Source organism: Saccostrea cucullata, unplaced genomic scaffold (genome assembly GCF_032062105.1).
Source record: "Saccostrea cucullata isolate Sc308-1 unplaced genomic scaffold, CSIRO_AGI_Scuc_v1 ctg557, whole genome shotgun sequence".
Classification (NCBI taxonomy): Eukaryota; Metazoa; Mollusca; class Bivalvia; order Ostreida; family Ostreidae; genus Saccostrea; species Saccostrea cuccullata.
In genome coordinates this window covers 81,875-109,672 of record NW_026923042.1, presented here as the reverse complement: position 1 = coordinate 109,672, position 27,798 = coordinate 81,875, and the positions used below count along the sequence as shown (strand labels likewise).

At 32.3% G+C, this 27,798-nt stretch overlaps 2 protein-coding genes across 3 annotated transcripts in view; one reads left to right on the top strand and one right to left on the bottom strand.

Moving 5' to 3' along the window:
- The window catches only part of LOC134263009 (charged multivesicular body protein 2a), a 98,169-nt gene extending 74,727 nt beyond the window's left edge, over window positions 1–23,442 (top strand). Inside the window, exons 1-6 of one of the 2 annotated variants that reach the window (XM_062745309.1) lie at window positions 14,770–14,835; window positions 18,607–18,811; window positions 19,493–19,672; window positions 21,795–21,925; window positions 22,398–22,459; window positions 22,646–23,442. In XM_062745309.1, the coding sequence (XP_062601293.1) occupies window positions 18,638–18,811; window positions 19,493–19,672; window positions 21,795–21,925; window positions 22,398–22,459; window positions 22,646–22,770 (672 nt within the window). In that variant the 5' untranslated portion in view covers window positions 14,770–14,835; window positions 18,607–18,637 and the 3' untranslated portion in view covers window positions 22,771–23,442. Of the gene's footprint in view, window positions 1–14,769; window positions 14,836–18,606; window positions 18,812–19,492; window positions 19,673–21,794; window positions 21,926–22,397; window positions 22,460–22,645 lie in introns of those variants that run through there. The other variant, XM_062745310.1, reaches the window with a different exon arrangement.
- On the bottom strand, window positions 733–14,594 carry LOC134263001 (cold shock domain-containing protein E1-like). Its single transcript, XM_062745301.1, has 18 exons — window positions 14,542–14,594; window positions 13,977–14,188; window positions 12,468–12,578; window positions 12,088–12,184; window positions 11,718–11,872; window positions 10,350–10,507; window positions 9,659–9,872; window positions 9,039–9,202; window positions 8,321–8,492; window positions 7,888–8,031; window positions 7,035–7,170; window positions 6,580–6,704; window positions 5,851–6,023; window positions 5,504–5,630; window positions 5,076–5,184; window positions 4,506–4,693; window positions 3,881–4,044; window positions 733–3,218 (listed from the first exon to the last, which is right to left on the bottom strand). Exons 2-18 carry the CDS (start codon window positions 14,019–14,021, stop codon window positions 3,062–3,064), a joined length of 2,439 nt encoding a protein of 812 aa, XP_062601285.1. The 5' UTR covers window positions 14,022–14,188; window positions 14,542–14,594; the 3' UTR covers window positions 733–3,061.
- Window positions 23,443–27,798: the final 4,356 nt, after the last annotated feature.

The window sequence follows — 27,798 nt, the reverse complement described above, 5'->3', positions numbered from 1 at the left end:
ACAAAATGTAAACGCATTGAAAAATAAAACAATGTAAAGTAATTTATAAAACATAATTTGCTACTTTATTCAATGAGTATTTAAAATTCAAAAATTTCAAGCTCAAAGAAAAAAAAAAGAAAAGAAATTACTGTATTCGAACCTAAAATACTGCTTCGTTATGGCTCGAATCCAGTGACAAACCAATGTAGCTACCGCGGAACACTATACATAGGTAGTATTTAAATCATTATTTAAAGCCAAAGCCCTATACATTTGGACTTTGTCACTTTTCTACCAGAAAATAAATGTAAAAAGTTTAGATTTTTGGTATTTCTGGGTCGTCTCTCCATTTTTTAAACAACTGGAATAAATTTTACAGTTAAAAATACATTGATAACACATTTAAAATTCATGGAGAGAAGACCCAGAAACAACAAAATTAATGAAAAACGGCTATAAAAGAGTCGATTTTTGCATCATTTGACTCGTACGGCTATATTCAGGTGCATATTCAAATAAAATCAAACATATTTAACTGAATATTTGCCCATCTTACATTTACCTACAACACAGTAATTGGCTAAGTTTTGAAAAAAATGTATAAATCAATGATATTTTTTTATTCATTTTATGAGCCACTATTCCTGCCGAATCGCCATCTAAAGCGCCCACTTTCTTTGTTGTAATTTTTCTCCTAAATATTCCATTAGAATTTGTACAATTTAACATGTTCAACAAACAAGTAAACACTTTCATGAATTTCAATAGTTTTTTCTTTATTTTTTGACAAGTTTTTTTAATCTCTTTTTATACTTTTTTTTTTAATTGAGTTTCAACATAAAATGTACTTCAAGTAACATGCACCATGAAACTTGTCGCAAAAATGTTACAATAAGCACCAGTAAATTTGACAAAGATGCTCCACATTTCTTATGGTTCTCTCACATTAATAAATACCCCCCTTATTACAAAAATCAAAAATTCTCCATCTTGCTTTTTAAATACCCCGTTTCTCAAATTCCGAAACTTTCACATTTCACTAACTCCTCTTACTTAACTTAAGGATCGATTGTCAATCATTGCTCATAGCAAAGGAATTCATCACACTGTTAACAGAAAATACAGAGGTGGGGAAGATGTTTCTGTAAATGTAAAACATTCAATACAAATCTTCATGTATACCACATCAGACATTCAATGTAGAAGAGCCTTCATTATTAATAATTCACTGTACAGTTGTTGCTTAAGAGATGTTAGTGTTATTGTTTGATTACTTTCTTTTTGGTGGAACCATTCTTTCAACAACACGTTTTATCTCTTTGTGTCTTCATAAAATTTGCTGAAGATGGCGAAAGACACCTTAAATTATATTTAGACCTCTTAAAAAAATCTTCAAAAAATAAAATAAAATTGTGGGCAGATATGTGAATAGCTCCATCTTTGCCTTAAAAATCTCCTTAATGACCAAGCCATGCAAAAAATTCATTTCAATGGCAGTTGAGATTCAGAAAAAAAATCTTCCACCTCTATGGGCAAAAATTACAGCAGAGGCAACTCAGATTAGATCTGATATTGAAACAATCCCCAGTAGAAAAACTGACAAAAATGATACCTCTTTTTTGTGGAAAGTTTGCAATTCGAATGCCATAAAAACATGCAAGAGATCATTTACTTTTGTGAGGAGAGATTGTTTCGAGAGCTTTAGCTGCATCTTAGCTGGTGTAAAAAACAGATCGCAAAAAAATTTTTTTTTTACCCGTTTTTTTTCTTTTTTTGTGCATAACACAAACTCAATGTTGTCTTTTCCCTTATTTTTGAGCTTTTCATAAACCATACCTGAAGTTTATCATCTCAATACAGCTGCTACAATCAATTTGCTGCAGTTCAAAATAGTACTTTGTTCAAAATTGTTCATTGGCATATAAACAAACATAAAAATATGAATCTGCATGAATGAACAGGCTGAAATGTTGTGAAATTTTCATTAGAATGAACAACCTCGAGAATAATATAATATAATCAAACATTTGACTAGAACTGAATTCCAACCTAATGAAAAGTTGGTGAAAGGAACATCATAAATATCAATCTTGTATTGGTATCAACAAAATTGTTCATCATTCTCTCCTTGAATAGTTTGGTTTTCACTTGACATGAAAAGTTTTCATGCTACAGTAATTTTTTAAATGATGTAAAAGTACCCGTCCGACAACTGTGGCACTTAATACGATAAACATGTACCATGCATTTACATGTAAATGTTCATAGAAAGAAAAAAAAAATGTTTGTGTGATGGAAGTTTGGATTTGGTACCAGCTATTGATCATGCTCTTCAGCATGAAACAACCTTTGTCATCATGCACTGAATAATTGCACAAATGAAATTCTTTTTTGGGGGAGCAAAGAACATCTCACAGCTTTTTTAATGCACATTAACCCTGTCTCACTTTATGACAACTCATTTTAACTCTCAAATTCACATTCAATCACATCAAAAAATTTCGTTTGGAGATAAAAATGCAGCTCAATGCCACAGTAGAATCATACAGATGACTGTTTGGAAGTCAAGTTTACGTAGACAATGATCTAAATTTGCCTAGTAAGCTATATAACCCCTAGTTAACCATTCACAGAATTAAACCCTTATATCATATATTGTTTAAACCAAATTTGACCGATATCTGAACCCGATGACCCAAAGTCAAATTATCCATCCAGAAAGAATTCAGGTATGACCTCTATATTCAAAAAGAAATCTGATAGGACTTTAATGCACATACTTCAAAATTTATGCAAATCAACCCCCTTTCCGCTATGTTTTGTATGAGCTTAGTTTTCTGTGAAGCTGTTTATTCACATCCAAACCTCTACCTTAAAATCCAAATGCCTGCCATATATATGATTTTACTGTGGACCTGAAAACAGAACTTTAACCAAAGAACATGGAGAACATTATAAACAAATATATCACAAAGCAAATGTAAACAACAGGAAGCCTTCCCTAGAAGCATCAGATTTTCCACTGTAGTCCACCCATCTGTATCGGCCTTAGACCTGAGGTGGGGTGGTGGCAATGGCCCTAGGCCTGGGGCGGAGTCCAGGGCTGGCGAGGTTCCTTGAAGCCGTTCGTGCCGTCTGGGCCTCTGGGTTGTCGAACGGCGATGACCCGGGGTCCAACCATGTCCTCCTTGATGCTCTTCATGCGACTCAGTAGACGTTCAGGGCGCTGGGTGTGTCTAATAAGTATAATACAAAAATTATCTAAATGCATATGATTTAAAAAGAATATGATGATTCTACATGCATTACTTTGAAGTTGATATAAAAAAAGCCTCTGAGTTTCTGATTCACAAAATTATGTAGTTTTTGGAGATAGGGTCTTACAACAATATGTCGGAATTCACATGGGTACTACTGTAAATCACATTTTATTCGTGAGAACTTAATTTTTGCATAATTACGCGAGTTAATGAGCTCACAAAAATTCTCATTCTCGCATTTAAAAGTATTCCTTAGAGAAAAACAACAATTTGTGAAAATTATTTTTCGCTAATAGAGAGTCAATGACTATCTCGTGAAAATAAGGTGTCGCAAAAATTTAGTGATCTACAGTAGTTGTGCTTCCTTAATAAATGACACAGAATCCTATGAATATACTAGATATTGTAGTCACTGATATTCATGCTTTGCTAAATTTGCAAACCAGGAGTATAAAACATAAGCATAAGGTTATTTTAAGGGTATATATTCAAGGTATAAAACTACAGCATAAAATATGCACAAGGCATTGTTATACGGGGATATTTATCAAAATTGTTTCTTATAACAGCAAAAACATAATTACTCCTAAACATAAAATTCCACTTTTCGGTATGTCTGATGACACAAGTCCACTTACGTTATTTTGCGCAGACTGCAGGCGGAATATTTCCCGTTGCGTTGGTTCTGCACAATGATGAATTCCACCTCGTCCCCTGCCTGTACCTCAACCCCATCGTGGACCTCTGTCATGTGGAAAAACAGCTTCTTCCCTTCCTCTGCTTCATAGTTGATGAATCCAAACTATGTTGAACAGAGAAATGAGAATTAATTTTAAAGGATCTTTAAAAAAGTAAAGTGAAGAATTTGCTTTAAAGAATAAGGATTAATTTATAAGACATTTTAAGATATTTAAAATATTTATTAATACTCGACATATCTTCCCAATTTTGCAATAAGAGCGGAAAAGAAATACTGTCGAGAATTACTGTTTAGCACCATAACTTGGTTTTGGTACCATTACAGAATGTTTGAAGTCCAGTGTAAATTGTTAAATCTAACAGTCACCTGTGTGATTCGCTTCCTTGAGAATTTTGGTCTTTTAATTCCATTTTACTGTTTTTTTTTAATGTTCTTCACACTGTGTAATCCAGTACCCTGTCTATTCTGACCCAAGCTTTATCTCTAGATGCATGTCACACTGGACAGATTTTCCTGTTCCATACCATAATTTATTCAGATTCTAAAATTAGCCTATTTCTTACCTGACCCTTGACAGAGTCTACCCTGGCCCTGGTGAACTTCCTGATGGCCGCGATGTTGACCGCCCTCAGTAAGCCTGTCCTCCTCTGGGCCGCGATCTGGAACTTGACCGCGTCCCCCTTCTGAAGGAAGTCCCTCTTGTCTGTCAGACTGGTGATTCCGTACGGGTAGGTTTCCGCATCTTGATCATCTGATGTATAAAATAAGATTCAATATATAAAATAAAAACAGAATTTCCCAGATGACAACACTCATTTGGATATTAACATACATCTACTCCCTGATAAAAAAAATTCCATCATAAGATGTACTATGCTCTAATACTTTGAACACTGATCTAAAATATTTTTTTTTCATGTTTAGAGGTCAGTCATGTCACAAGAACTGGTATCTGGTTAGATACTTTTTTTCAGTTGTCCTTCTAACTTACATTAATGTCACTGAAATAAATGCTAATCAAACCAATAAATATATACTCTATGAATAGATGAAATTTCTAATCTGCTGGGCCCAGGTAAGTTATCTGCCTATAATTTCTAGCTCTAGGAAAGAAATATTTGTTGATCACTTACCCTCCCCGCCCACTTGTACCAGGCCCGCGTACTCATCCTGGTCTGGGTTCACAATTCTCATTGGCCGTATCACTTTCCCTTGAAGAACTCCCTTATCAAATAATATGTCCTGCACAAAAGATTTTAAAAATTTTCATTCTATGTTGCTACTTGATAGTTTGCAAATGTAATTCAAGAAATTACAGTAAAATAGGCTCATAGCAAAGGGACCACCAATTATGAATGATTTGTTATAAAAGTAATTTTTTATGTCCACTAAGTTCTCAAACAACTTCATGCTTTTAAATCCACACAGAAAGAAAATCACTTACTTGTAAAAGTAAATTGATAATTAGCCTGTTTGCTATGAACATGTTTTTCTATATTCACAAATTTCCTTTATCATGATAAGAATACGTAATTTAAAAGCAGGTTATATTTGTTCTAACCTCTGGAGCCACAGTTCCCTTTGGCACTTTACGGATATTCTCTGCACTAAGTTTGGCACTTTTTCTTGTGACTGTGTACTCTACTTCATCTCCAAGGTCAAGGTCATTTGCGTCGCCATCAAAGGAACTAATTTATGAGAAAAAAAAATAATATTCACCAAAAATTGTAATAAAGTCAAGCAAGTCCCAGACATTATTTCTTAAAATATTTAATCTGGCAATCTTGAAGGGTTTCTTTGGTTCACCCACTTTAACAAGGTTTGAATGTTAATCAAATATTTTTTGCTCTCATGTTAGAGATGAAAAAGCTTTGACTGTTTATCAATTATGTATTCTGAGTAAAATACCTGAAGTGAAAGAAGACTTCCTTGTCATGGTCAGCGTTCTCAATAAATCCGTAATTATCCTTCAGAGTTGCGATAAATCCTTGACACTTTCCCTGTATGTTTCTAATGACAACCCTTACAGCTGCTGCGAAACGGGAATTTGATCGTTTCATCTCACCAATGGAAAACTCAACCTGCGAATGATTGATAATCATCTAAATCCAGTGAAAGAGCATCTCATTGTTCCAATTGCTTAAAATTTACCTAAAATTTCATTTAAATAGCAAGAATCTAGCTAACAAACACAAAGCTTGACTCTATTCACCCTGCATACTTTTTCTGATAATGTATAAACATAATAATAACTTGTTGGTTTGATATCTTGAATCTTAAGTGAGAAAGTTATACTTTATATTTATCGTAGTTTGTTGTTGTTTTTAGATTGAAATTGATTTGTTATATGGTATAAATTTCAATCAATTTATTTCAATACTTTGTTAATTTAAATGATTCATATTTTTTTTATTTCAATTTCAATGTACCGGTAGATATAAAAAAAAAATTCTACAGAGAGCAAATTAAGGTTGGTTTGATGGGAAAATCTTGGGTTTCTTGTTTTAGCACTTATAAAACCTGAACTTACTTTCTTACAAAATTCTAAATTTTTGAGAATCCTTTATCTTGAACTGATGGGCAAAAATTTCTCACTAACATATTGTCTATAGTTGCACAATAAAAAAGTATTCTCACCTTGTCTCCATATTTGGGGGATTCTCGAATATCCACTAAGTCTTTGTTGTAATAAGAAATATTTTGTATTTTTCCTTCATAATCGAACACAATATTACCCGCTGGCTCGTTGTCTTTAAGTTTTGCTGCAAATGAAAATATTCATTCAATTCATGTAAAAATATAGCATAATAATTTAATTTATATGTATTTTACCATAATCTGACTTCCACATACATCAATTATGAATATCTGAAGAGCACACTATATGTAACAGATAGTAATTCACGAATTTATCATGTTAATAGAAACAATCTACATGGAAAAACTGAAGTCTTTTAAAATCATGTATTGATAAATAACACTAAATATTTAAATTACAAAATCACACATTTAATCAATTTAATGCAAGAAATATAATAAAATTTGCATTAAAGAAGAATTCTTACATATTTTTTTTACAGACAAACACTTACATGGACTTTTATGACTAGATGGTTCCCGATCGACTGTCCCAATATACTTTTCAGGACGTATGTTTATAAAGGAAACGCTTCCCTTCGGCAAGAATCGGATTCGGATAGCCATTGGGCGATTTGGGGTAGATGGGTCCTGCAAAGAAATAAATTACTAATTGATGTTTAACTTTTATACAATTTAAAATTCAAAAGGTTTTGGTACTTGTTCTACATTGATGTAGATTATAAATTATGTCACTTTGCGAAAAGCAACACCTGAACAGGCCCAATACAATTACTGGCTTGGATTTTTTGTATTGAAAAAATACATTTAAAAACCCTTCATGAACAGTTAACACAAAAAATTTGTGTTTTTGCCATTTAACCCTTTCTGTCATTTTGCAACATTAGGTAGTTATTAATAGTAATGTAGTAATTCAATCTTGGCACATTGCCATGAGACTGTACTTCCTTGACTTGCATATATAATTTAATTCTGGTTGTAACGCTGTATTTGATTGGATAAAAAATTTACTTTATATCGTATGAAATGGGTTGCCTACGTCACAATGACTTGCAACAAAAACGTATCAATCCGCCTGATGTTACATTCAAATTTTGTACAAATTAAAGTCATTTTGTGAGAAAAATCATCTCTTTTTCTTACATCAAATGAATGAAAATTAAATTATAAGCAACGAATTTAATAGCTACCCATTTTATACGGTATAAACTGGGTTGGAACAGTTTACGCTTTTTTATAAACTGCTTCGTGGTTTATAAAGCGTAAACTGCCCCAACCCAGTTTATACCGTATAAAATGGGTAGCTATTAAATTCATTGCTTAAATGTAGCTACTAAATATTCTTACCGGGACAACAGTAAATTCCACCTCCTCGTTTGTTCGTACATCCTTTACTAAATCAATCAGTTCACTGAAGTGAAAGAAGATTTTAGAGTCCCTCTCTGTGCACTGAATGAATCCATAGCCATCCTTCAAGTTTGATATCACCCCCTTATAATGCATGAAAAGAAATATATGAATTATGAATTTATCTTTTTAAAATTGTACATGCATATGAATTTGATATGGAGGAATAGCTTAGTTTGTTATGAACAACACTCATATTGAAAAAGAAATTGTTTGTTAACTTTGTTTTGATTTTCTTTTTCAAACAAAACAAACTAGATTACATCTTCAACAAGAACTTGAGAAAAAAATCAAAAATAAATTTTTGTTTTTCTCTTAAAATCTTCCACTATGCATACTTTGACAAATATACATATTTTCTTAAACAACTGACCTTTTCCCGTTTTTCTCCGTTCTGGTTGAACGTCTCGGGGCGTAGCTGGATCTTGGTGGCCCTCTGGAGTTTGTCGCGGCGGTCGGTGGCCACCTGGAACTCCACAAGGTCCCCCAGCTGGAGCGTGAACTCCCCACACTGGTCCTTGTCACCGTAAGGAAACTCCTCTGTCCTGAAATCAGGATATTTATCTTATAAAATTTCCAAATTCTGTAAACCAACTTTTATTCGCATGTGAGAAATATTTGCAAGTTTAGTGAACTTTAAGTCACAAATATTAACCTCCGCTAACAATTTAATTTGCTTTGTTTTTTGAAAAACTTTAAAGTTTATTTATTTGTGAAAATTAATTGTCGTGGATCAATTTCTGACGGATGGATGGCGAATAAAAGATGACTCGAATAATATTTTGTTTACAGTAAATGCTAAACAGAAAGAAAAAACTTTCCACTGAGGGATGTGGAGGACGGTCTTTTAAGTTAAAACCATACAAGCATGTAAATTCGAATACAATCTTGAACAAATAAAATTTCAGCTATCCAGTTAATCAGATAGATAGGACGTTTGATAATTTTAAATGATTCCGACTGAAACGCAAAATTTGGACAACATCAAGAATGAAGAATTACCTCACAGAGATATTTTCACTATCATTACAATCATACAAGATTCCATTATTTATTCCTTAATCCTTATCGAAAATTTAATTCACATTTACCCTTTACTGGTCTGGCAGGAAATTTTTCCACCTAGTGGATCACTCTGTCTGCGATTACTCTTTAACGTTCTGATGATTTTCCCTTCCAATTTGTCGATGCTGATATCTTCAAATATGACTGTTCCCACGGGTAACTTTTTAATGTTGACAGCAACCTCTTTACCCTAAAAAAAAGGGTCTGATTTATATATATGAGAAACATGCACCAATTTTATACACGCAAAATCATGCAAACCAAAACCTTTGAATGTGATACATATTACGGATTGGATTTGCAATTCAGTATTTCTAAGCACAATTAATATATTCAGGCTTAATAATTTTTCTTCTTTATTTTTCTCTTTCTTTGTGTCTATTTCAACATAAAATGCTGCTGAAATACCGCAACATTTTTTTTCAGTAACTAAGACTCAACATTTAATGTAAGGTAGCCTTCTAGCATATGTTTCCTAATTCATACTCTGGATGTCTACCAATTTGTTGCCCTTAACATGGCAATTAATACATTTACTCAATAAAATCATTAGAGCAAGACATTCATCAGCTATATACTTTCCTGAAACAGTCATTCTCTGTAAACCAAATCTAATCAGCTGACAATTTATCTGGTAACAACTTACATTTCTGGACTGAACATCGAATTCCACATCGTCTCCCAGGACAAGATCGTTAATGTCGTCGTTAAATTCACTGTAGTGAAAAAATATCTCTTTCACTACATCCGCTCTCTCAATAAAACCGAAGGAGTCCTTCATAGAACAAACCACACCCTGAAATCTCGGGGGAGGGGAGGAGGAAACTAACTCAATCTTTCTGGCTTGTATGTTACCATTTCTGGAAAACGAAAAAACATCAACTTTATGCATTTTTTTTTTCTTAACAAAGTTTAAAAAAAAAAAAAAAAAAAACTATAGGTCGATCTCCATGAAAGGGTATGAATAAACAAAAATTAGATAAAACCCATGAAATTCTGTGCCCAACTGGAAGAAGGTGCTTGTTTTTTTTTTTTTTATTATTTTTAGAATTTCATTTCATTCCCATAATCAAAGAATATATTTGCAAAGCTTTTTCCCTTTAATAGCAGTCCTTTAATAGGTCTTGCTTTAATTATTAATCAATTTAATTTGGCATTCCTTCTCACGTTCCATATAATCACAACATATAATAAAACCTACACTATTATCTGTACATACATGTAAATTTTCAAAATATCTATTAAATGAAAGTCGAAGCTAAATAGCAAGGACTTACAGATCGTTTTCTATTTAAAAATCTTGTAACATTTGGACATGAACCATTCTCTACACACACCTTTTATCGGTAGCCATAAAGAAGGACACTTGGTCTCCTGGCTTCAGTTTCAGGTTGCTGTCCTCAATATCATCAAGTCCGAATGGCAGAAAGAAGCATTCTCCATTGTGTTCATAGGTCACTCTGCCCATACCATCAATATTACCATTCACACATCCCTGTTTGATGTCAAAATAAACGTTAATGCTACTAAACAATTACATATAAACATGATCAATGGCTAATGCATGATATTGTGATGAATGGGTTTTTTAATCAATATATGCTTTTCTATGAAAATTTATTTTTAAGAGTACCTAAAGTCTCCACATAAAAGGGGGTGGGGATTAAAAAGAATAAATAAGACACGTAAATTGGTTGGAAACTTAAATCTTATGAAAACTTAAATTCTACACTGAATATACATGTGTAATGGTTTGGGTAATGGATATGAGCCTAATTAGCTCTGTGACTGTGTCCAGGGTTTGATTCTCAGTCTAGACACAGAGCTCCAGATAAGGTGCGTATTTGCAGAAATACGCATTAAATTTTACAAAATACGCATTGAAAATTAAAATAGAGCGTACAATTACGCATTAGCAATCATAGATACGCATTACACCACGAAAGTACTGCATACAACAAGTTGAAGAATACAGGTACGACTTAATTATATGAATTGAGGTAGTCTCGAGAGCGAGAGTCTGGGGTAAACGAGACTAGAATTGAGGTTAACTCAGTGTTTGATTTTTCTCAAAACGGAAGTACACATTTAAAGCCTTTTAGTGACCAGGAATATTCTAGTAATGAGGACGACAATCTCCATTTCGGAAGGAAGAATCGGAGATATAGATTAAAATCAATTTCTATGTAGAAAGACTATGCACTAGGCATAATTTTTATTTATTATGGGTTCATGGCCAATTTTTCATCTCTCTCAACTTGCCATATTTACGAAGATTCTTTCAGTTTACTGTTGATACGATATCTTAAATGGAGGAAAAGTTATCTGTCTCTCTGACTCTATGGCACAGTGTATTTTGACCTACTGTATAATCTTCCTTGTAAAAAAAGAATGCTTCCCAATCTTACCAAAAAGTCTTGTTGGTATTTATTTAAATAAATGCAGGAACTGAGCTTTGAAGTTTTTTCCCTCTTCAAAAACTCATACTTTGATTACAGGCTCAAAATAAAGGTCAAAACATTTCTATAGAAACAAAATACCCTTCAATCATTTTGTTGAAAATCAAAATCTGCATTGATTTGAAAATCAGGGAGTAAATACACTTTGGGGTAACAAATTATCTGGAGCTCTGAGACATGTGTACACTTTCATTTTCTCCATTTCTTGTTACATTCAAATGTTTTTTCAGAGTTCTATAATCTTACATTTTTGCTCTTGCTAACTCTGGCTTCTTGCACAACAGAACCAGTGAACCGGTCCTCACTCAGCACCTCATTAGACGTGTCATCGATTTTTACGATGGCACAGGCGATTGGACGACCAGTTCTTCTATCACTTGACAGCTGGAACTCCACTGCATCTGAAAGTAAAAAGAGCAAATGAATTCTTGTCATACATAAACTACACTCTTTATATGTTCAAACTAAAGATATGAGAGCAATAAACTTTAATCCTGAAATTTTAACAATCTTTCTCAAAATGATATTTTGTTCCAATAGTTTATTATCCACATATCACCTCTATAAAATATTTACATAATAACTGAGTTATTATCAGATAAATCAAAGAACAAACCTCCTATTTTGACCCCATTAATGTCTCCTGAATATTCACTGAAATGGAAAAACAGACGAGCCTCTCTCTCACAACACTGAATAAATCCATAGGAATGCTGAAAACAACAAAAACATTCAACAATTGTATACAGCTACCTAAACTAACCATGTTAACTGCAACAATAAATTATATGAATTGTATGATAAAAATTTTCAAATAGTGTGTCAACACAACACATACGTAAAACAACTACAAACCTATCTGTGGCAAAGTAATTGCATGTCTAAATAAACAGATTAACCTTTTCTTAAAAACCTGCTTTCAAACCATCAAATAGAGTATGTCAAGAAATATAGACACTGCAGGATTGAACTTCTCTAGAAACAATTCTTACTCACCAGAAGTTTTTCGACGAATCCTGTTTCTCGATTACCATTGTTAGATAGGAGGTTAGAAGACCTCTGATAGGACAGAATGGCAGGGTCCTGTTGTGCTGGCGGCTGTATATTCTGTAAAGAAATAACAGTCAAGAAATAAGTTCAAAACTCTGTTTAGTGTAAGAAAAAAATCTAAACAGCTGCATGAGAGACATGGGAAACTTAAGCATGTTAATAATTAATTTTCCTGTCAAAAATGGATGTCTTGAACCTACTCAAATCAACTTAAAATTTTTGTCTGATTTTCTCTGCTTGCATAACTTATATGATGAAACATGACTACAACTACATTCATTTTACCAGTAACGAATCGGTTTCTAGTTATGTATTAAATACAACCCATATCTTTGAATTTCCAAATTTTCTTTGTTGTTGTTTAATTTGTATTTCTAAGCTCTACAAACAAGTAGTACAAAAATTTCCAAAATATAAACGGTACAGGGACATAGCTGTCAAAAATAACACTCCCCTTTTTTCCTAGTTTCGAATCGATTTTTCAGTATCGAATCAGGTGCCTTCTATTGTTGCTGACTTAATAAATGAAACCGGTTGGTCAATATTATTGTAGAAATATACCTTCAAGAAAATTCTACATAAAGTATATAAGCATTACTTGTTGATTCAAATGATTATTTTTCTAAAACTAAACAATATGAAAAATGTTGCATTTTATTCATGAGAAACTTTTAGTGACATGCGTTATTATAATTAAATCAATCATCTCTGAGTCATAATTTTCATGGAATATTTTCGTTTATAAATAGTTTTGATAGTATTTTCACTCCTGTCAGCTTTCCTTGTTTTTGCATCCCGTAAAACGGCATTTTTCGTTCTTACAAAATTCGTGATTCATAACTAAGAAAACTACACGTGGTAAGTTTAGATGTTAAATTTCATTCAAAAGTCAATTTTCGTTGAATTTAATATTTTATCTTTTTGTATTTATCCTAAATATTGATTACATACACAATCTGGATCGACAACATATCAATTTTTTTATTTAGACGCATTTCTCGACACACTTTCGTTTTTCTTAGACTTGCACTTTCGCATGTTAAAATCTAGGTCATTGGTTCAAATTGTAAATGTTGTGGGAAATAATCATGCAGATATTACAAAAACACAACACAGTGATAGAATATTCATCTTTTTATTGTATTAACCTAGTAAGATTTTAAAAACCCTTCACTATGTTTTTCTAGAATATTTAAATAAAAAAAAATATTCAACACTGGCAAATATTCGTTACTGGTAAAATGACTATTTGCTTTGATAAAAATTTTCAAAACCTTGAATCTTGCAAGACATTGGATATAAAACGTTCTATGGGACTAGAAATCTAGAGGAAATTAAAAGGACAAAGGGTTTATGACCAGGAACATGCTGAAGAAAATCTTTTTTTTTTTAAAGAAGACATGAACTACACAAAATATTGTTGAAAAAATTAGCCTCAACCCTTTACTTTTGTACCTTCCAGGCCTGAGGACTGTTTAACTTTTTGACAGCTGACGTCATTATACAGTTTCGTTGGTTTCTGGTGTTTCCTTCTGGTCAGTGTCTCTGCCTCACACTGCAGTATGTGCGTAAGTTCTTGTTAAGTTGGGCTGGGAAGTTCTTGAGAATTTGGCGCTTGTGATCTGGGTTTAGGCTAGCTTTGGAAAAAGTTTTCTTGAGTCAAATAGCTAAAAAAGACAAAATCAATGACAATGCTAAAATATGAGCTGAATCTTTCTCCTAAGTAGTAGTGCTGTTTCATAGAAGAAAAGTTGGGCCATCAAAGTAAACTGGTCAGTACATAATGAGACTTTTTATCTCGGACTCAAAAAGATAGACAAGTTTTGTTTGGGGAAAAAAATATTAAGCAAGTTAAAATGGATTTCTTTTGTGTGACCCAAATCAAAATATATGATACTATAAAAGCACCAAAGGGTGTAAAATTTGATAAAATTATTTACATTTGATTAAGAATAAAAAATTCAGTATATTTCTTAACAATTATGGACTGAAATTTAAGGAAAATTTACTAAAAAATTACCCCAACTTGCACAGTACTGCAGCTTGGCCGCCATGTTTTTTCTACCAATAAATTAGTCAAGAAGAAAAGCTATTTACTTCTTTTATGCTTATAGTTCGCTGATAGTTAGATATTTCATGACAAAATCATAAAAATATAAATTGTCATTTAATATAGTGTTGAAACATTCTTTAAAAAATAAAAAGAATGCATGAAAACCATTTTGTTTTGAGACTATAAATTGTGACGTCATTTTCAAAACACTGCCCTGAATATTTCCTGACTCAGTGTCATAACAATATTTACCATACTCAGGTATTTCTAAATATCATGTGCTATAATTTTATTTATATTTTTAGAGGTAAAACTTTAATCTTATGTCAGAAAATCTTTGAGACTACTATTTGCAAGATTTGTTTGAGGTAGGATAATGGTAGTAATCATAATAACACTGAATAAATGATTTTTCGGTCTAAAATTTATTATTTGGAATAGAATCTCAAGACATTTTTTCAATATTTGGAGCATAGACATATTATAGATCTTTTTTAGCTGCTAATCAAATTTACTGTTCTCAATTTGAGTCTAGCTGTCTAGTCTGTAATGTTATTAATGATTTCTCCAAACATTCCGAATTTTCTCCCTGTAAGCAGGTCCAGCACAATCTCTTGATTAAGCTATATAGCTTTAAAAAGCTATATAGCTTTATTAAGCTATTCAAAATAGCTTGATAAAGCTATTTGTATGCAGTTTTTCACGAAAACGTTTTTTGCAAGAAATAAACAAAAAGTAGCCAGTATTTGACTATTCATATGTAGGGTGAATTCACCATGCATCGGACACATACCTTGCTTCGGACAACTTTAGACAATAAATTCTCTTTCAACTTAAGAGTTCCGTGTATTTATTTGTTTCTGTCTAGAAGCTGAAGATTTATATTTTTTAATGATACCGATTGTTATTATCATGTTGTGATAAAAATACCCCGAGAATGGCCTTGAAGTTACGTCATATTTTACATCATCAAAGGGGAATAAGCAGAAATTTATGATTTTGCGATTTTTAGAGTTATCGTTCTTAAAATTCGACTTCAACGCAACGAGTCAGACTTTGGTAAATAAAGTCAAAGATTGGTAATTTTACATAAATTTTAAAGAAATTTCACTTCAATGTTCGTATAATTCTGTTTCGAGCTGGTTTTCACTAGTATGTTCATTTCTCCGTACATCGGACACAAATTAACCATGCATCGGACACTTTCCGATGCAATGGTAAGCACTACCATTTTCATACAGAACCCAGCTGATAGCTGTTTTTTGCGGAAAAAGAAAATATAAACTCTACATTTTCAGTCAAAATACAAGTTATCGATATATGAGGTCTGGAATTTGACTCAATTTATTTCTACAAACCAGAGTATGATAAACCATGAAAAAAGGGCGCGAATTACCGCATTATAAGCATTTTAAAGCATTTCTAAGGCAGACTGAGGTCTCTTGAATCGTTCTACATTTGTGCAACGATATCGTCAATTAAATTTAAGTTGAGGGTTATTTCTTATATAAAAGATAAAAATATATCCATATCAAGCATTTTAAAGCACTTTGATAAAGATATGATATTTTTCTGGTCAAAATACTGTCTGTCCGATGCATGGTAAACAATGTCCGATCCATGGTGAAATTTGAGTTATCACTAAAAACTCGATTTTTGAGGATATTTTCTCAATAAAGGGCATAAAATTGTGTCCCAAATTGATATTTTAATCACAAACTAAATGTTAAACTCCATTTTGATAATCTTCCGTCGGTAGCGATATCGCTAGAACTTGTTGAAGTACAAGGGTATCCGATGCATGGTGAATTCACCCTATACCGTGGACAGTCAGGTGTCCAGTCAACTCGTACACAAACCGTCTCGTACACAAACCGAGTCGTACACAAAAAGTCAACTCGTATACAAATCAGATGTCAGCTAGTACTTGTTTCAAAATAGTTCAGGGTTTTTTGTTTTTCCCATCAAGATTAAATGCTTTAGCCATGTTGATTTTCTAATTTTCTTCTAATTTTTTTTTTATTACTCTAATATTGCCTGTCTCACAGACAGTGTTTTCATGATCTGCAGAAGGATTTACATACTCATTTTGAATATTTACAATGTTCAGGTTGACATTGATGTTCTGAGTCTATTTAATTAATTTTTTTATGAGAAACAGCATGATTAGTCTTACCTACATAGAGACTAAAAAAAAATTCAGACCAAAATTTTTAATCTCTAGCTATGAATCTTGGCGATATTACCATGATTACCATGATTACAGTCTCACTTAGCTTCATTTCTTTGTACATCATGTACATTATGTACATGTTGAAATTACACAATGAAATTTATTTATTCAGACTAATTGTTAGGCCATTAGGGCATTATATACACATGGAACTGTCAACAAATTTCCACTATTTCTTGATCATCACATGGAGTACATGGCAGGTGTGACCAGTTGGAAGGGGATGCTCACTCCTCCATGGCACCTGATCCCACCTTGATATTTTGGAGGTCCATGATTGCTCTACTCCTATTTTGAATTTTTTAATGGCCTTACGAGCTTGAATACTGTTCACAGGGCTCTCGATCCTCTTTAATTGGGGCCGATATTCGGCCCCGTTCCCAACGTGAAAAAGGCACCTTTTTTCCCAAATTTGAGTGTAAAATTCCCAAAGTATGACTGCTTGATATTTATTGCTATTAAAAAATGATAAGAAGCATAGCTTTGAAAGTCGTAAAAGCACTGTGAAGATATGAAGGAAACACTTTCGTGTTGTAAACTAGCAGTTCGTATATATGCTGGAACCTGTGTAGTATAAAAACGAAAGTCGTCTGTACAGTCCTAAATTATGAATTCTCTTCGGTACGATTTGTTTATTCACATGTCGCATAATGCGAAATACTATCATGTCAGGGCTCTAAATTAATGGAAAATAGTCACTAAATGCGAATTTAAAACACGAATTACAAGTTAAAAACCCACCTTTTGCGAGTAAGAAAAAAAGGTTTTAAAAATGAAGATTACCATTGAGAAGCACTATATTGACTAAAGGAATTTTTATTCACTGTTTTAATATTAAATTCCCTAAGAAATAAAAAATAATTAGTTATCATGCTCCTACAGTTCTTAAATCCCAATAATTTTATCCATTTTGCAGCACTACTCAACTTATTTACTTCCAAAAACGATCGTTTTTTTATTAACCCGAATTTCCTCTATTCCCTTGTTTATGGTAAATATATGTAGATATCCCATTTAATAAATTAAGATCACTTAATCAACTAAAGAAAAGTGTTATGTGATTACCAAAAAATATATTTCCAGTGTATTTAATGATTTGATTTTAAATTAAATATTAAATAGAATGACCTAATTAGACCCCGACGATAAACTATGTTAGTTGCTAACCCAACCCCCTTTACAGATTTGAGCTAGTTAGTAACTTTTTAAATGGGAAAAGTATTTTTATTGCTGCCACTAGCCTTTGGGCTCGTGCTTGATTTTTTTTAATTATATATACATCTGTATCTGTTCAGATTTCATCTTTTATAAAACAACCTACATGTAAATGCTTACAAGAAGTAAATTAGTTTTTTTTAAATGATTTAAATAATTCTTATGTTATTTACTATGAGAAGAAAAAATTTCTAGCGAAAGTTCAATGTTAAAATTTGCTAGTAAAAATAAATCTGCTTTCTGAAATTTGCTAGTGGTCAAAAAAAAGTTATCATCCCTGCATTACTGTATTCAGTGTTGAAAAAAAATATTTCTACTAAGAGTTAGACGATGATGATGGTTTGTTTCAGCTACTATAATTACTCTGTGTTTATATTTGATTTTTTTTTGTTTTAAGAGTTTAAAATATGACTGGTAGAAATTTCCCAATTTTTGTAAAAACATCGCTTTTTTCCCAATTCCATTGGCCCCGGCCCCAGTACCAAAAATGGGCGTGAGAGCCCTGGTTCATTATCTCCATTTATTTCATGTACATAAAAGATACCTGACAGAGTCATGATAAATGAAATGATCTTTTATTATAGATTTAGCACTCTTACCCACAACTGAGGAATCATGCCACTGGAATGGCTTTTTGGGCGCAAGAAGACGCCAGAAGAGATGCTGAGGCAGAACCAAAGAGCTCTGAACAAAGCGATGAGGGAACTGGACAGAGAAAGATCAAAGATGGAACAACAGGAAAAGAAGGTCATCGCAGACATTAAAAACATGGCCAAGAAGGGGCAGATGGTAAGGAAAAATTATAATTATATATAGGGCCACACCAATAAAATATATTGTTCATCAGACCTCCGTGCTCGTTTTTTAACAGAACTATACATGTGATATTAATTTGAAATTCCTGCACCATTGGAATTCTGTGTTGTTTTCTGTTTCATCATGTTCATTTCCGCTCTATTTATCGTACTTTGAATTTACTTACTCTTTACATCAGAATAAATATAATTTGTCCGCTCAAATTTTTTACACCCCGCCTTAAAATTTTGCCTTCAAAAAAGTAATTATATTATTATTTAACCGCTAGCCCGTTCGAACTTTTCTCATCAAATGTCCAAAGAACAATAAATTAAATTGGTGTGGCCTAGAAGTCAGTAATATGTATGAAATCTGTGAATGTTACAAACTTCACATTTTAATTTGATATACACAGTGGCAGATCCAGGACACTTGCAAAGGGTTGGAGGATTAGTTTTTGGGTCAGGGTAGGGGCCCACAGTAACCCCTAAAAGACTCATATTTATATTTTTGACACTGGTGGATGTTGAATTTAATGTATTGTACATAATCAGTAATCATGATAGTGTTAATATTTTAAATGTCTTTATCAAAGAGAAATTTTCGTGGAGGGAAAAATACTTAAATAGATAGAATGTTACATAGCCACAAACTAATTAAAACTTTCTGTCATAGGATGCAGTAAAGGTCATGGCCAAGGATCTTGTGAGAACCAGGCGGTACGTGAAGAAGTTCATCTTAATGAGGGCTAACATCCAAGCTGTGTCCTTGAAAATCCAGACCCTGAAATCTAACAACGCAATGGCACAGGCTATGAAGGGGGTCACTAAAGCCATGATGACGATGAATCGGCAGGTATGTTACATGCCAAAGGCAACTGCTTTGAAATTTGCATGCCAGAGGGCATTTGATACATCACAGGGGCTTCTTATCTGTTCTGTTCTCTATTACATATTTCAAGGAATATTTGAAATAGAGAACAGAAAACAGAGCAAATCAGATAAGTCAGACACTTAGGATCTATTTATATACAACTTGATAATCAATTTTGATAAAAGTGATTAACAATATTTTTCAATGAATTCAATGAGAATACTTTTATAATGATTATTGATATATACTGAAAGGAAAAAGAAACGCATAATAGCATAATAGCGAAAATTATTTAACTATGTGGCCGAAAATTATGAAAATTGGTCAGATGTGTATTTTGGTTACTGTGCACTAAAATCGCTGGTCAAAATTACTCAACCATGAAATGTAAGGTGTCACGTAGGGGAAGTGATAAAAAGCCAAATACACGTGCATGTTGATGATGACAATTTTGTGATCACATTTTGTAGTGCCAAGAGATGCATTATAGTTATAGACATCGTTTTCCGATATTTGCAGTCAATACAAATTTCATGCAATCATGGTATGGTTGACGTAAGTTACAGTGGGTCTACTAATTGAGTTGCATAAGTGAATAAAAAGGCAACAACATGTTGCTGTGCAGTTTTTTTTAAACTTTTCAACCAAAAAAGATTTTTTTCGGTTATCAGAGAGTAACTTAAAAGGTTTCCAACCAACCATGAGGGTGACGTTGGCGCGTAACAACGTCCCATCAAGATAGGGCTTTTCATCATGCTACCTCTGCTATTGTCAAGTCATTATCACTGAAACCGATATTTTTACAGCAGGCAATCCTACTCATATTTTCACCCTAATACTGACAGAAAGTCTCTGCTCTAATTTGGTATGCAAGCTTGGCAACTTTACGTCGATTTTACTCTCACACACGCACGCACACGCCGTATGCTTATTGTTTTTAGCATGTTCACGCTGAGAAAATGTAGCCAGTGTTTGTCGATACTTCCTTACTAACATTCACGTGTACCAAATCAGCTAGATTCAGTAAATTCTATCCTAAATCGAAAATTCATGGGATTCATTGGGCGGGGGGATTTGTTAGCTTTGGAATAATACAGCTACTCTCAACCATTAAGACTACCATCGGAAGGCTTTAATGATAATCCTTGAGAAAGAAAAATGCTCTGGTGAACTCAATGCACAAGAAAATCAAGACTGTTACTGATGTGCAAGGGAGATAATGAGAATTTTTATTTTAAATTTGGGGGGTATCGATATATCAATTTCAATAACTCAGGAATTATCAGTCAAAGTCACACAAGATTTCGGTTACTTGTTGTTTAAAGTTGACTTAAAATGTTTGATAACAATACTGGAAAACATATTGGAAATAAAAGTTTTAATTTCATTCAAAAGTTTATTATGCGTTTCTTTTTCCTTTCAGTATACTTGTTTAAGTGTATACTGGTAAACAGAATTTCCCATGATGCATGCAATTGCTGTTAAATAACATGTTTTGTGGTGGCAGTTTTTCAGAAAGTTTGAAATTATTGAAAGCATTGTTGAAGACTTATGAAATTTATATTTGAAGGAAGATTATATTTCCAGCGTAAAAGATCAGATTGAATTTTTTTATTTTTTGAAAAAAAGGAGTAGATCTCACATTTGGTCTCAGTCTTACTTTTACAGAGGGGGCTGTACAATGTTAAAAAGTGAGTTTAAGTTCTATGGTTTGAGAACATGGTGTTGTAGTCACAGTGTACTCTTCATTGAACAAGTACACCATTGTGAAAAATTGTCTAATATAGAGTTCTAGTTTTGAAAACTGTATACAGGGAAATTTTTGCCCTTGTTTATTTTCGCCCCTTTCACCTTACCCTCTTTTGTGCGAAGGTAAATCAGGGTGAATTTAAACAAAACAGTATAAATTCCTAAACAGAACTATGAATAAGCAAATTAAAAACGGAGCAAATTTGTTTTAAAAAAATGACACGGGGCAAAAATAATCCTGTATACAGTAGATCCTAAAAAATTGTGAACAACATGCCTCTAAGTTAAATTTACATTAATTTATTTTTCAAATAATTATCCTTCTGAATTGTTATGTTTTAATTTTGAACACTAGCTGAAGTTACCACAGATTCAGAAGATCATGATGGAGTTTGAGAAGCAGTCAGAGATAATGGACATGAAGGAGGAAATGATGAACGATGCCATTGATGACGCCATGGGGGATGAGGACGATGAAGAGGAAAGGTAGGTTGATCTAAGAGGAGTGGAGGGTTTTGAAATCAAGAGTTTTTGCTTTCAAACATTTCTACTCTGACTTTCTGCATTATAGTTTTAATGTTTTTCATTAATACAAAAGAAAATTGCCATTTTTCTTAGGTATTAAGAATAAAATTAAAATATGTAAAAGTGCAAGGATGTGTCAATCAAATTTGACCAGAAATTCGAAGTTTCAGTACATGTATTAACTTCAAGATGAAATAAGATTTTTATTATATTTTTGTGCAATATGCTTTTGCAATATATAAGTTGTGATATTATATGTCAGAAAATTTGAGAAAATATTAAATTCAAATCTGTGGCTAAGCATCGTACCTTGCAAATGAAAAGTCTTACGCATTGAAATGTAGGAAAGAAATTTGATATGCTGTTTACACACATATCAACTTTACCCATTTAATAATCTGTTTAAATATATTTGACTTCTTTTTTTTACCAGTGATGCTGTTGTCTCACAAGTCCTTGATGAATTAGGATTGCAGCTAACTGATCAACTCTCAGGTAAAATATCTCTCCCACCCTCCCCCACACACACACAAATATGTTTAAAATTAATACAGAATTATAGATAGTACAGTTTATCCTCCTGATTAAAAAAAACAACTTAAAATGATGGCCAAAAATGGAATTAATCTCCACTGAAGGAAAAGAAATTGTTATATTTTGAGGTATAATGTTTTTCTACAGACATCCCAGCTGCTGGAACAAGTTTAGGAGCAAAAACAGCAGAAAAACAACAGCCCCAGGCTGCAGGAGTCAGTGACGCCGACGCTGATCTGGAGGCGCGGCTTGAGAACCTGAGGCGACAGTGAGAGGGCGTGGTTAAATTATGATTGACAGATGAATGACTGATCTGTGTGAATGAATTATAACTGAGTGCATGCGATAGCAGTGTTTTAGTGAAACTCTGAGAAAGAGATGTCGTGGAGTGATTTTTCATGGTAAAGAGAGGCAACCGTGGATACCTAAATACAGGAGGTGTCTTATTTGATCATTGTGATGGAAAAGGTGCATTAGTTGTACACATGTACATATAATTCATGTACCCTATGTGTAGTTGAAAATATTATATACTTAAACATACACATAATTATTATTATGTTTTTTAAAGATTGTTTTTCTTGTCATTTGACATAGAAGTAGATGGGGTTTTTTTTTCCCGAAAAGTGATAAGATTTAAATTTTCTATGTGAACAATGTAATATGCTGTCAGTAGTTTAGATTTTCTTGTACTTGCATATAACTTCATATTTTTTATCATTTCCTTCATACATGTATTTGCAATTTTTAGAAAGGCATATCTGTTAAACATGTTTTGCTTAAATATTGATATTAAAATAATTCAACACCATGGAAATCTTCAAGAAATCTTTAAAACAAAACTATCTGATATACATGTACATGTAACTGAGTTGCCTCTTATACCAGTGTATGGTCTGAGAGCAATAAACAAAGGAATTATTAAAATAAAAAGTTTTGATATCGTATATTATACAATTATTGCTGTTTTTTGAGGTCAGTACAATGATTTAGCCGTCTGAGGAGTAGAATATTCACCGAGCCCGAAGGGCGAGGTGAATATTGTTCTTCGAAGATGGCTAAATCATTGTACTGACTGAAAAAGCAGCAATAATTGTTTTATTATATGATTCACTGATAAAATGATACAGCTCATTACTTGTTTGCATTTAACTAAGTCCTAGCCAAATACAAGAGAGAAGGAGAATTAAAATGTAAATAAACCTTACCAGTCGTATCAATTCGAAATGATTTTTTTTTTATCAATTTTAGTTGCCATGAAAAAAATATATAATGTAGTCTTTTTTATAGGATAGTTTTTGAAAGGAAGAGTATTATCAGGGAAAACTGACAGCCGATAAAAAATTATAATTGTTGTTCAGTAAAAGTTTTGGAGGGGGGTCCTTGCATCCCCTCTTACCACCCTCACCCGAAAATATATATTCACTTATGTTTTGTTCACATGAAAAAAAGTCATAGTCGTTTAAATAGCTTTCCAAAATAATTTGTATCAATTTGGAATTTCCCGATCTATTTTTAGATCAATGTAGAGGAAATAAATCCTTGTATTCACCTGGAACGTCACGTGCAGGTCAATACAACGTAGTATTTTTCTAACATAGTTGGATCTCAGCCAATCAGAGAGATGGAAATTATTCAATCATATAATAAATAGCTTTATAACTATGTTCAATGAGGTAAGATTTCTTTTATTTTATATGCAGATGAAAGGTCATATCATTGTATTTGTTATATTTGCAGAAAAATTGTTGGAATTCAGATAGTTGATAATAATTAACTTTGAAGTTTGCTATCCAGATATACATGTAAAATGATGGACCTCTTATATTTAAATGTGTTGGGAAATATGTTAATATATGTAAATCAAAACTTATTGAATTTGCATATTTTGAAGTGCTTTGCTTAACTTTTAGTTAACTTTTACCTTTTATAGTGTATGAATCACAATACTGCCTCATTCTAAACATTTTAAAAAGAAACATCTTTTCTACAAACAACAGATTTCTTTGCATAACATTAGAGTTACTGTCACAATGGTAAATCTTATACATAAAGATTATGTGAAAAACTTTTGTTTATCAGATTAATTTGCATATAGAGGAAACCTTGAATTTCAATTGTTGTTTGATTTCATAAGAAAATTCCTATAAATTTATAAAAAAAAAAAAAAAAAAACTTTGTTTTTTTCTATTGAATGAGCCTGTCGTGAGTAAACTTTGAATCTTTTACATGTATAATTTATTCCTTATATTACCATGAAAGTTTTTGATCAAAACAGATTGCTGATTATTAATAAGGAGTATTTTTGTTTTTTTTAGTTTCTGTTATTCAAAATATTTCTCATGAAGCAGAGCACTGAAATATTTGATGGTCTTGAAATTCTCTATTAGGAAAAGATGTACAAATTAGTGTTGGAAAGTTAATTTGTTTAGTTTTCTAGCCAAGTCATAACTAACATTTCTCTTCATTCAATTGTGACCAGGATAAAATTTTGAAGCAAGTTCATTCTTAATATATAAGTAAATGTAACCATTTGGCGAACCTTGATCAAACTTGCATGAATAATACATATATGGATGCACATTACTAAACTAGCTTCTGATGCTGGAATTGAGCCACACTTTCCAGATGAGTTTAAGGACAGATGACACAAACAAATTTTATCTTTGGAGGAGACTTAATGTCATGTCACAAGTTTAGAAAAAAGGATAATTCTTAAAAATTTTCTCCTGAGAATTGGAAAATGAAATAAACTTGAAAAAAAATTAGTAATATTTCAATAAAATTATAAAAATAGATCAAACACACTCAGTAAAGGTTTACAGATGAGAATAAATTTCAGAAAATGTTTACTTGGTGCTAAAAGTGTAATATAAACTTCAGAAAAATATACCAAGCCAGATGACTTTTATAAGGAAAAGCAAAATGGCAAAAATCAGCCCATATAATATAAAGTGATTTATACCAGTTTGCTTTTCCTAATAAAATTCACCTGGCTTGGTATATATTTCTAAATTTTATATTAAATTTTAAGCACCAAGCTGATATATTCTGAAATTTGTTTTCACCTGTAAACCTTTACCGGGTGTGATTTGTCAATATTTGTTTTTTTTTATTAAAATATTAGTAATATTTTACAAGTCTATTTCATTTTCCAGTTCTTGGGAGAAAAAGTTCTAAGAAATATCCATTTTTCTAAACTTGTGATATGATATTTAGTCTCCTCCAAAAATAAAATTTGTTTGTATCATATGTCCTTAAATGTCAGATTAAAGTTTTTGTAGCAGGTTCTCTTTTAAGTAACTATTTTACGATACCTTGACCATAATTGCATGGATGATAGATCTAATAATAAAGTTGGATGCTGGATTTGACATATACATTTTCCAAACAAGTGACCAGAAGAAAATTTTTGACTCAGGCCAATTAACAAGAAACTTTACGGCTAATCTAAACCAAACGTGTATGGCTGAGCATCAAAGAATGAACACTCAATCTTACTTCAAAATCTGGCTTTGAATTATGTTAACGTTGATACAAGAACCAAAAGCATGCTCTTCTAGTATAGTATTGCTTTATTTGAAAATTCTAAATTGGTTGATACAATTATATCAAATAAAATTTATCTTTAAGTCGAATGTTGACTAATTTTTTGGTTATTTTTACAAGTAGTAAGATCATTATTTTGATATTGTCTGTGGATTTCCCTTTGTTTGTCTGATGATGACAATGAGCTCGTGGTGGATGCGTGCAGTAAACAGGGGATACTTACTCGTCAATGGTATATTCAGTCATACCTCTGTTGTATTTAGAGGTCCGTGTTTGTTCTCCTTCCAACAGACTTTTGTTAACTATTAGTTGGCATATTTTAGTGTTATAAAAATCAAATTACCGTTAAATGTTATTGATGGTTTGCAAATACAAACTTTAAACGATTTCTTAACACTCTGCAGCATTGACATTATATTAAACTATTCCTTCCCCCCACAACTCCTCTAATTTCCAAATTTGTCACCTTTGAAGTTAGTTAAGGAGGAATCATCAGAATGCCAAACCATCACCAAAGATCTTAAAACATCGATCCTATTAAGTTATGATCTGAATTGAAAGGAAAGGCCGACATAACCTCTTAAATTTATCATTCTATATGGGTTTTTATTTTGGCAACGTAGATGTATCGTAGTAAAGAAAATACATGTATGTTTATTTGCAAATACGATGGTTTGGAGTTAAAAGTTTGCTGTTAATGATTATGTATGCATCATATGAATATCTATAATAAAATATATAAAGAAATGCAATGAAGACGGGTAAATTTTTTTAACTAAAATTATTTATGAAAATAGAACACATTTTTTGTGAATATTTTAAAAATCTTTGTGTAAAAAGGAATGTCTTTTAGAATATCTATAAAATAAAATTTTGGTGTGTCATTTCTCTCAGAGAATTTCCCTTGCAACGCGTTTGATATAAAATATTCAATTTGGCAAGCTTGTGTTCCGTGTATTCAGAAACAAACATTTATGGAGTTGATGAGATTTGATTGAAATTGAAAGATTTTATTTGAAAATTGACAAATTTTGTGACCTTTCTGAGAGTGTTCATCGTATATATACACATATCTAAACCAATTTTCAAAGAGAAAGTAATACCGATTTTTAAAGGGTTTTTTTTTTTTTTTTTTTTTTTTTTTTTTTTTTTACCCAGAACTATGGAATGCCATATACGACAGCCAACTACTTACTGCCAACTGCTGACTGCTTACTGCCAACTGTCAGCTGCTTACTGCCAACCGCCACATATATTTGAATAAATTTTATTTTCATATTGATATTTATGTAAATTTTAAAAAAAAGGCGCGGATCTATCGGGACATTTTTTTCCAAGAGGGTCACTCTGGTAAAAAAAAAAATCCAACCCAGAAATTTGACAAGAAAAAAATACGCAAGGTCCTTTCCTAAATGTGAAAATTTATTTCGGCCGGGGATAGGGGGTTCATATGCGTCATACCTACATGTGTATGACATTTTTCATACCAACTTAAACACGAATCCACATTTTCGGTTGGGGAGGGGAGGGGGGGGGTCTAAGGTCCCTTTTAGTTGATTTATTTTATACATTAAATAACTTTTAGTTGGTTTAGTTTGTACATTAAATATTTCAGAGGGGTGTTTCAGACCCCTCTCTCTAGATCTATGCATGTAAAACATAATGTGCAAACAAAGAGATATAAATGTTTGATCGGCGTTTTCTAAGTGGAGGGTCCAAGGTCAGTTATACCGGTAGTTCGTTTAGTTTAT

Excerpts from the sequence above, each read along its gene's own strand:
- LOC134263001 (XM_062745301.1), bottom strand. The coding sequence starts at position 14,021 with ATGACGTCAGCTGTCAAAAAGTTAAACAGTCCTCAGGCCTGGAAG. Across the intron at positions 9,873-10,349 it reads TTTATGGCTACCGATAAAAG|AAATGGTAACATACAAGCCA; the intron begins GTGTGTGTAGAG and ends TTCGTTTTCCAG. Across the intron at positions 4,694-5,075 it reads GGTACAAGTGGGCGGGGAGG|ATGATCAAGATGCGGAAACC; the intron begins GTAAGTGATCAA and ends TTTATACATCAG.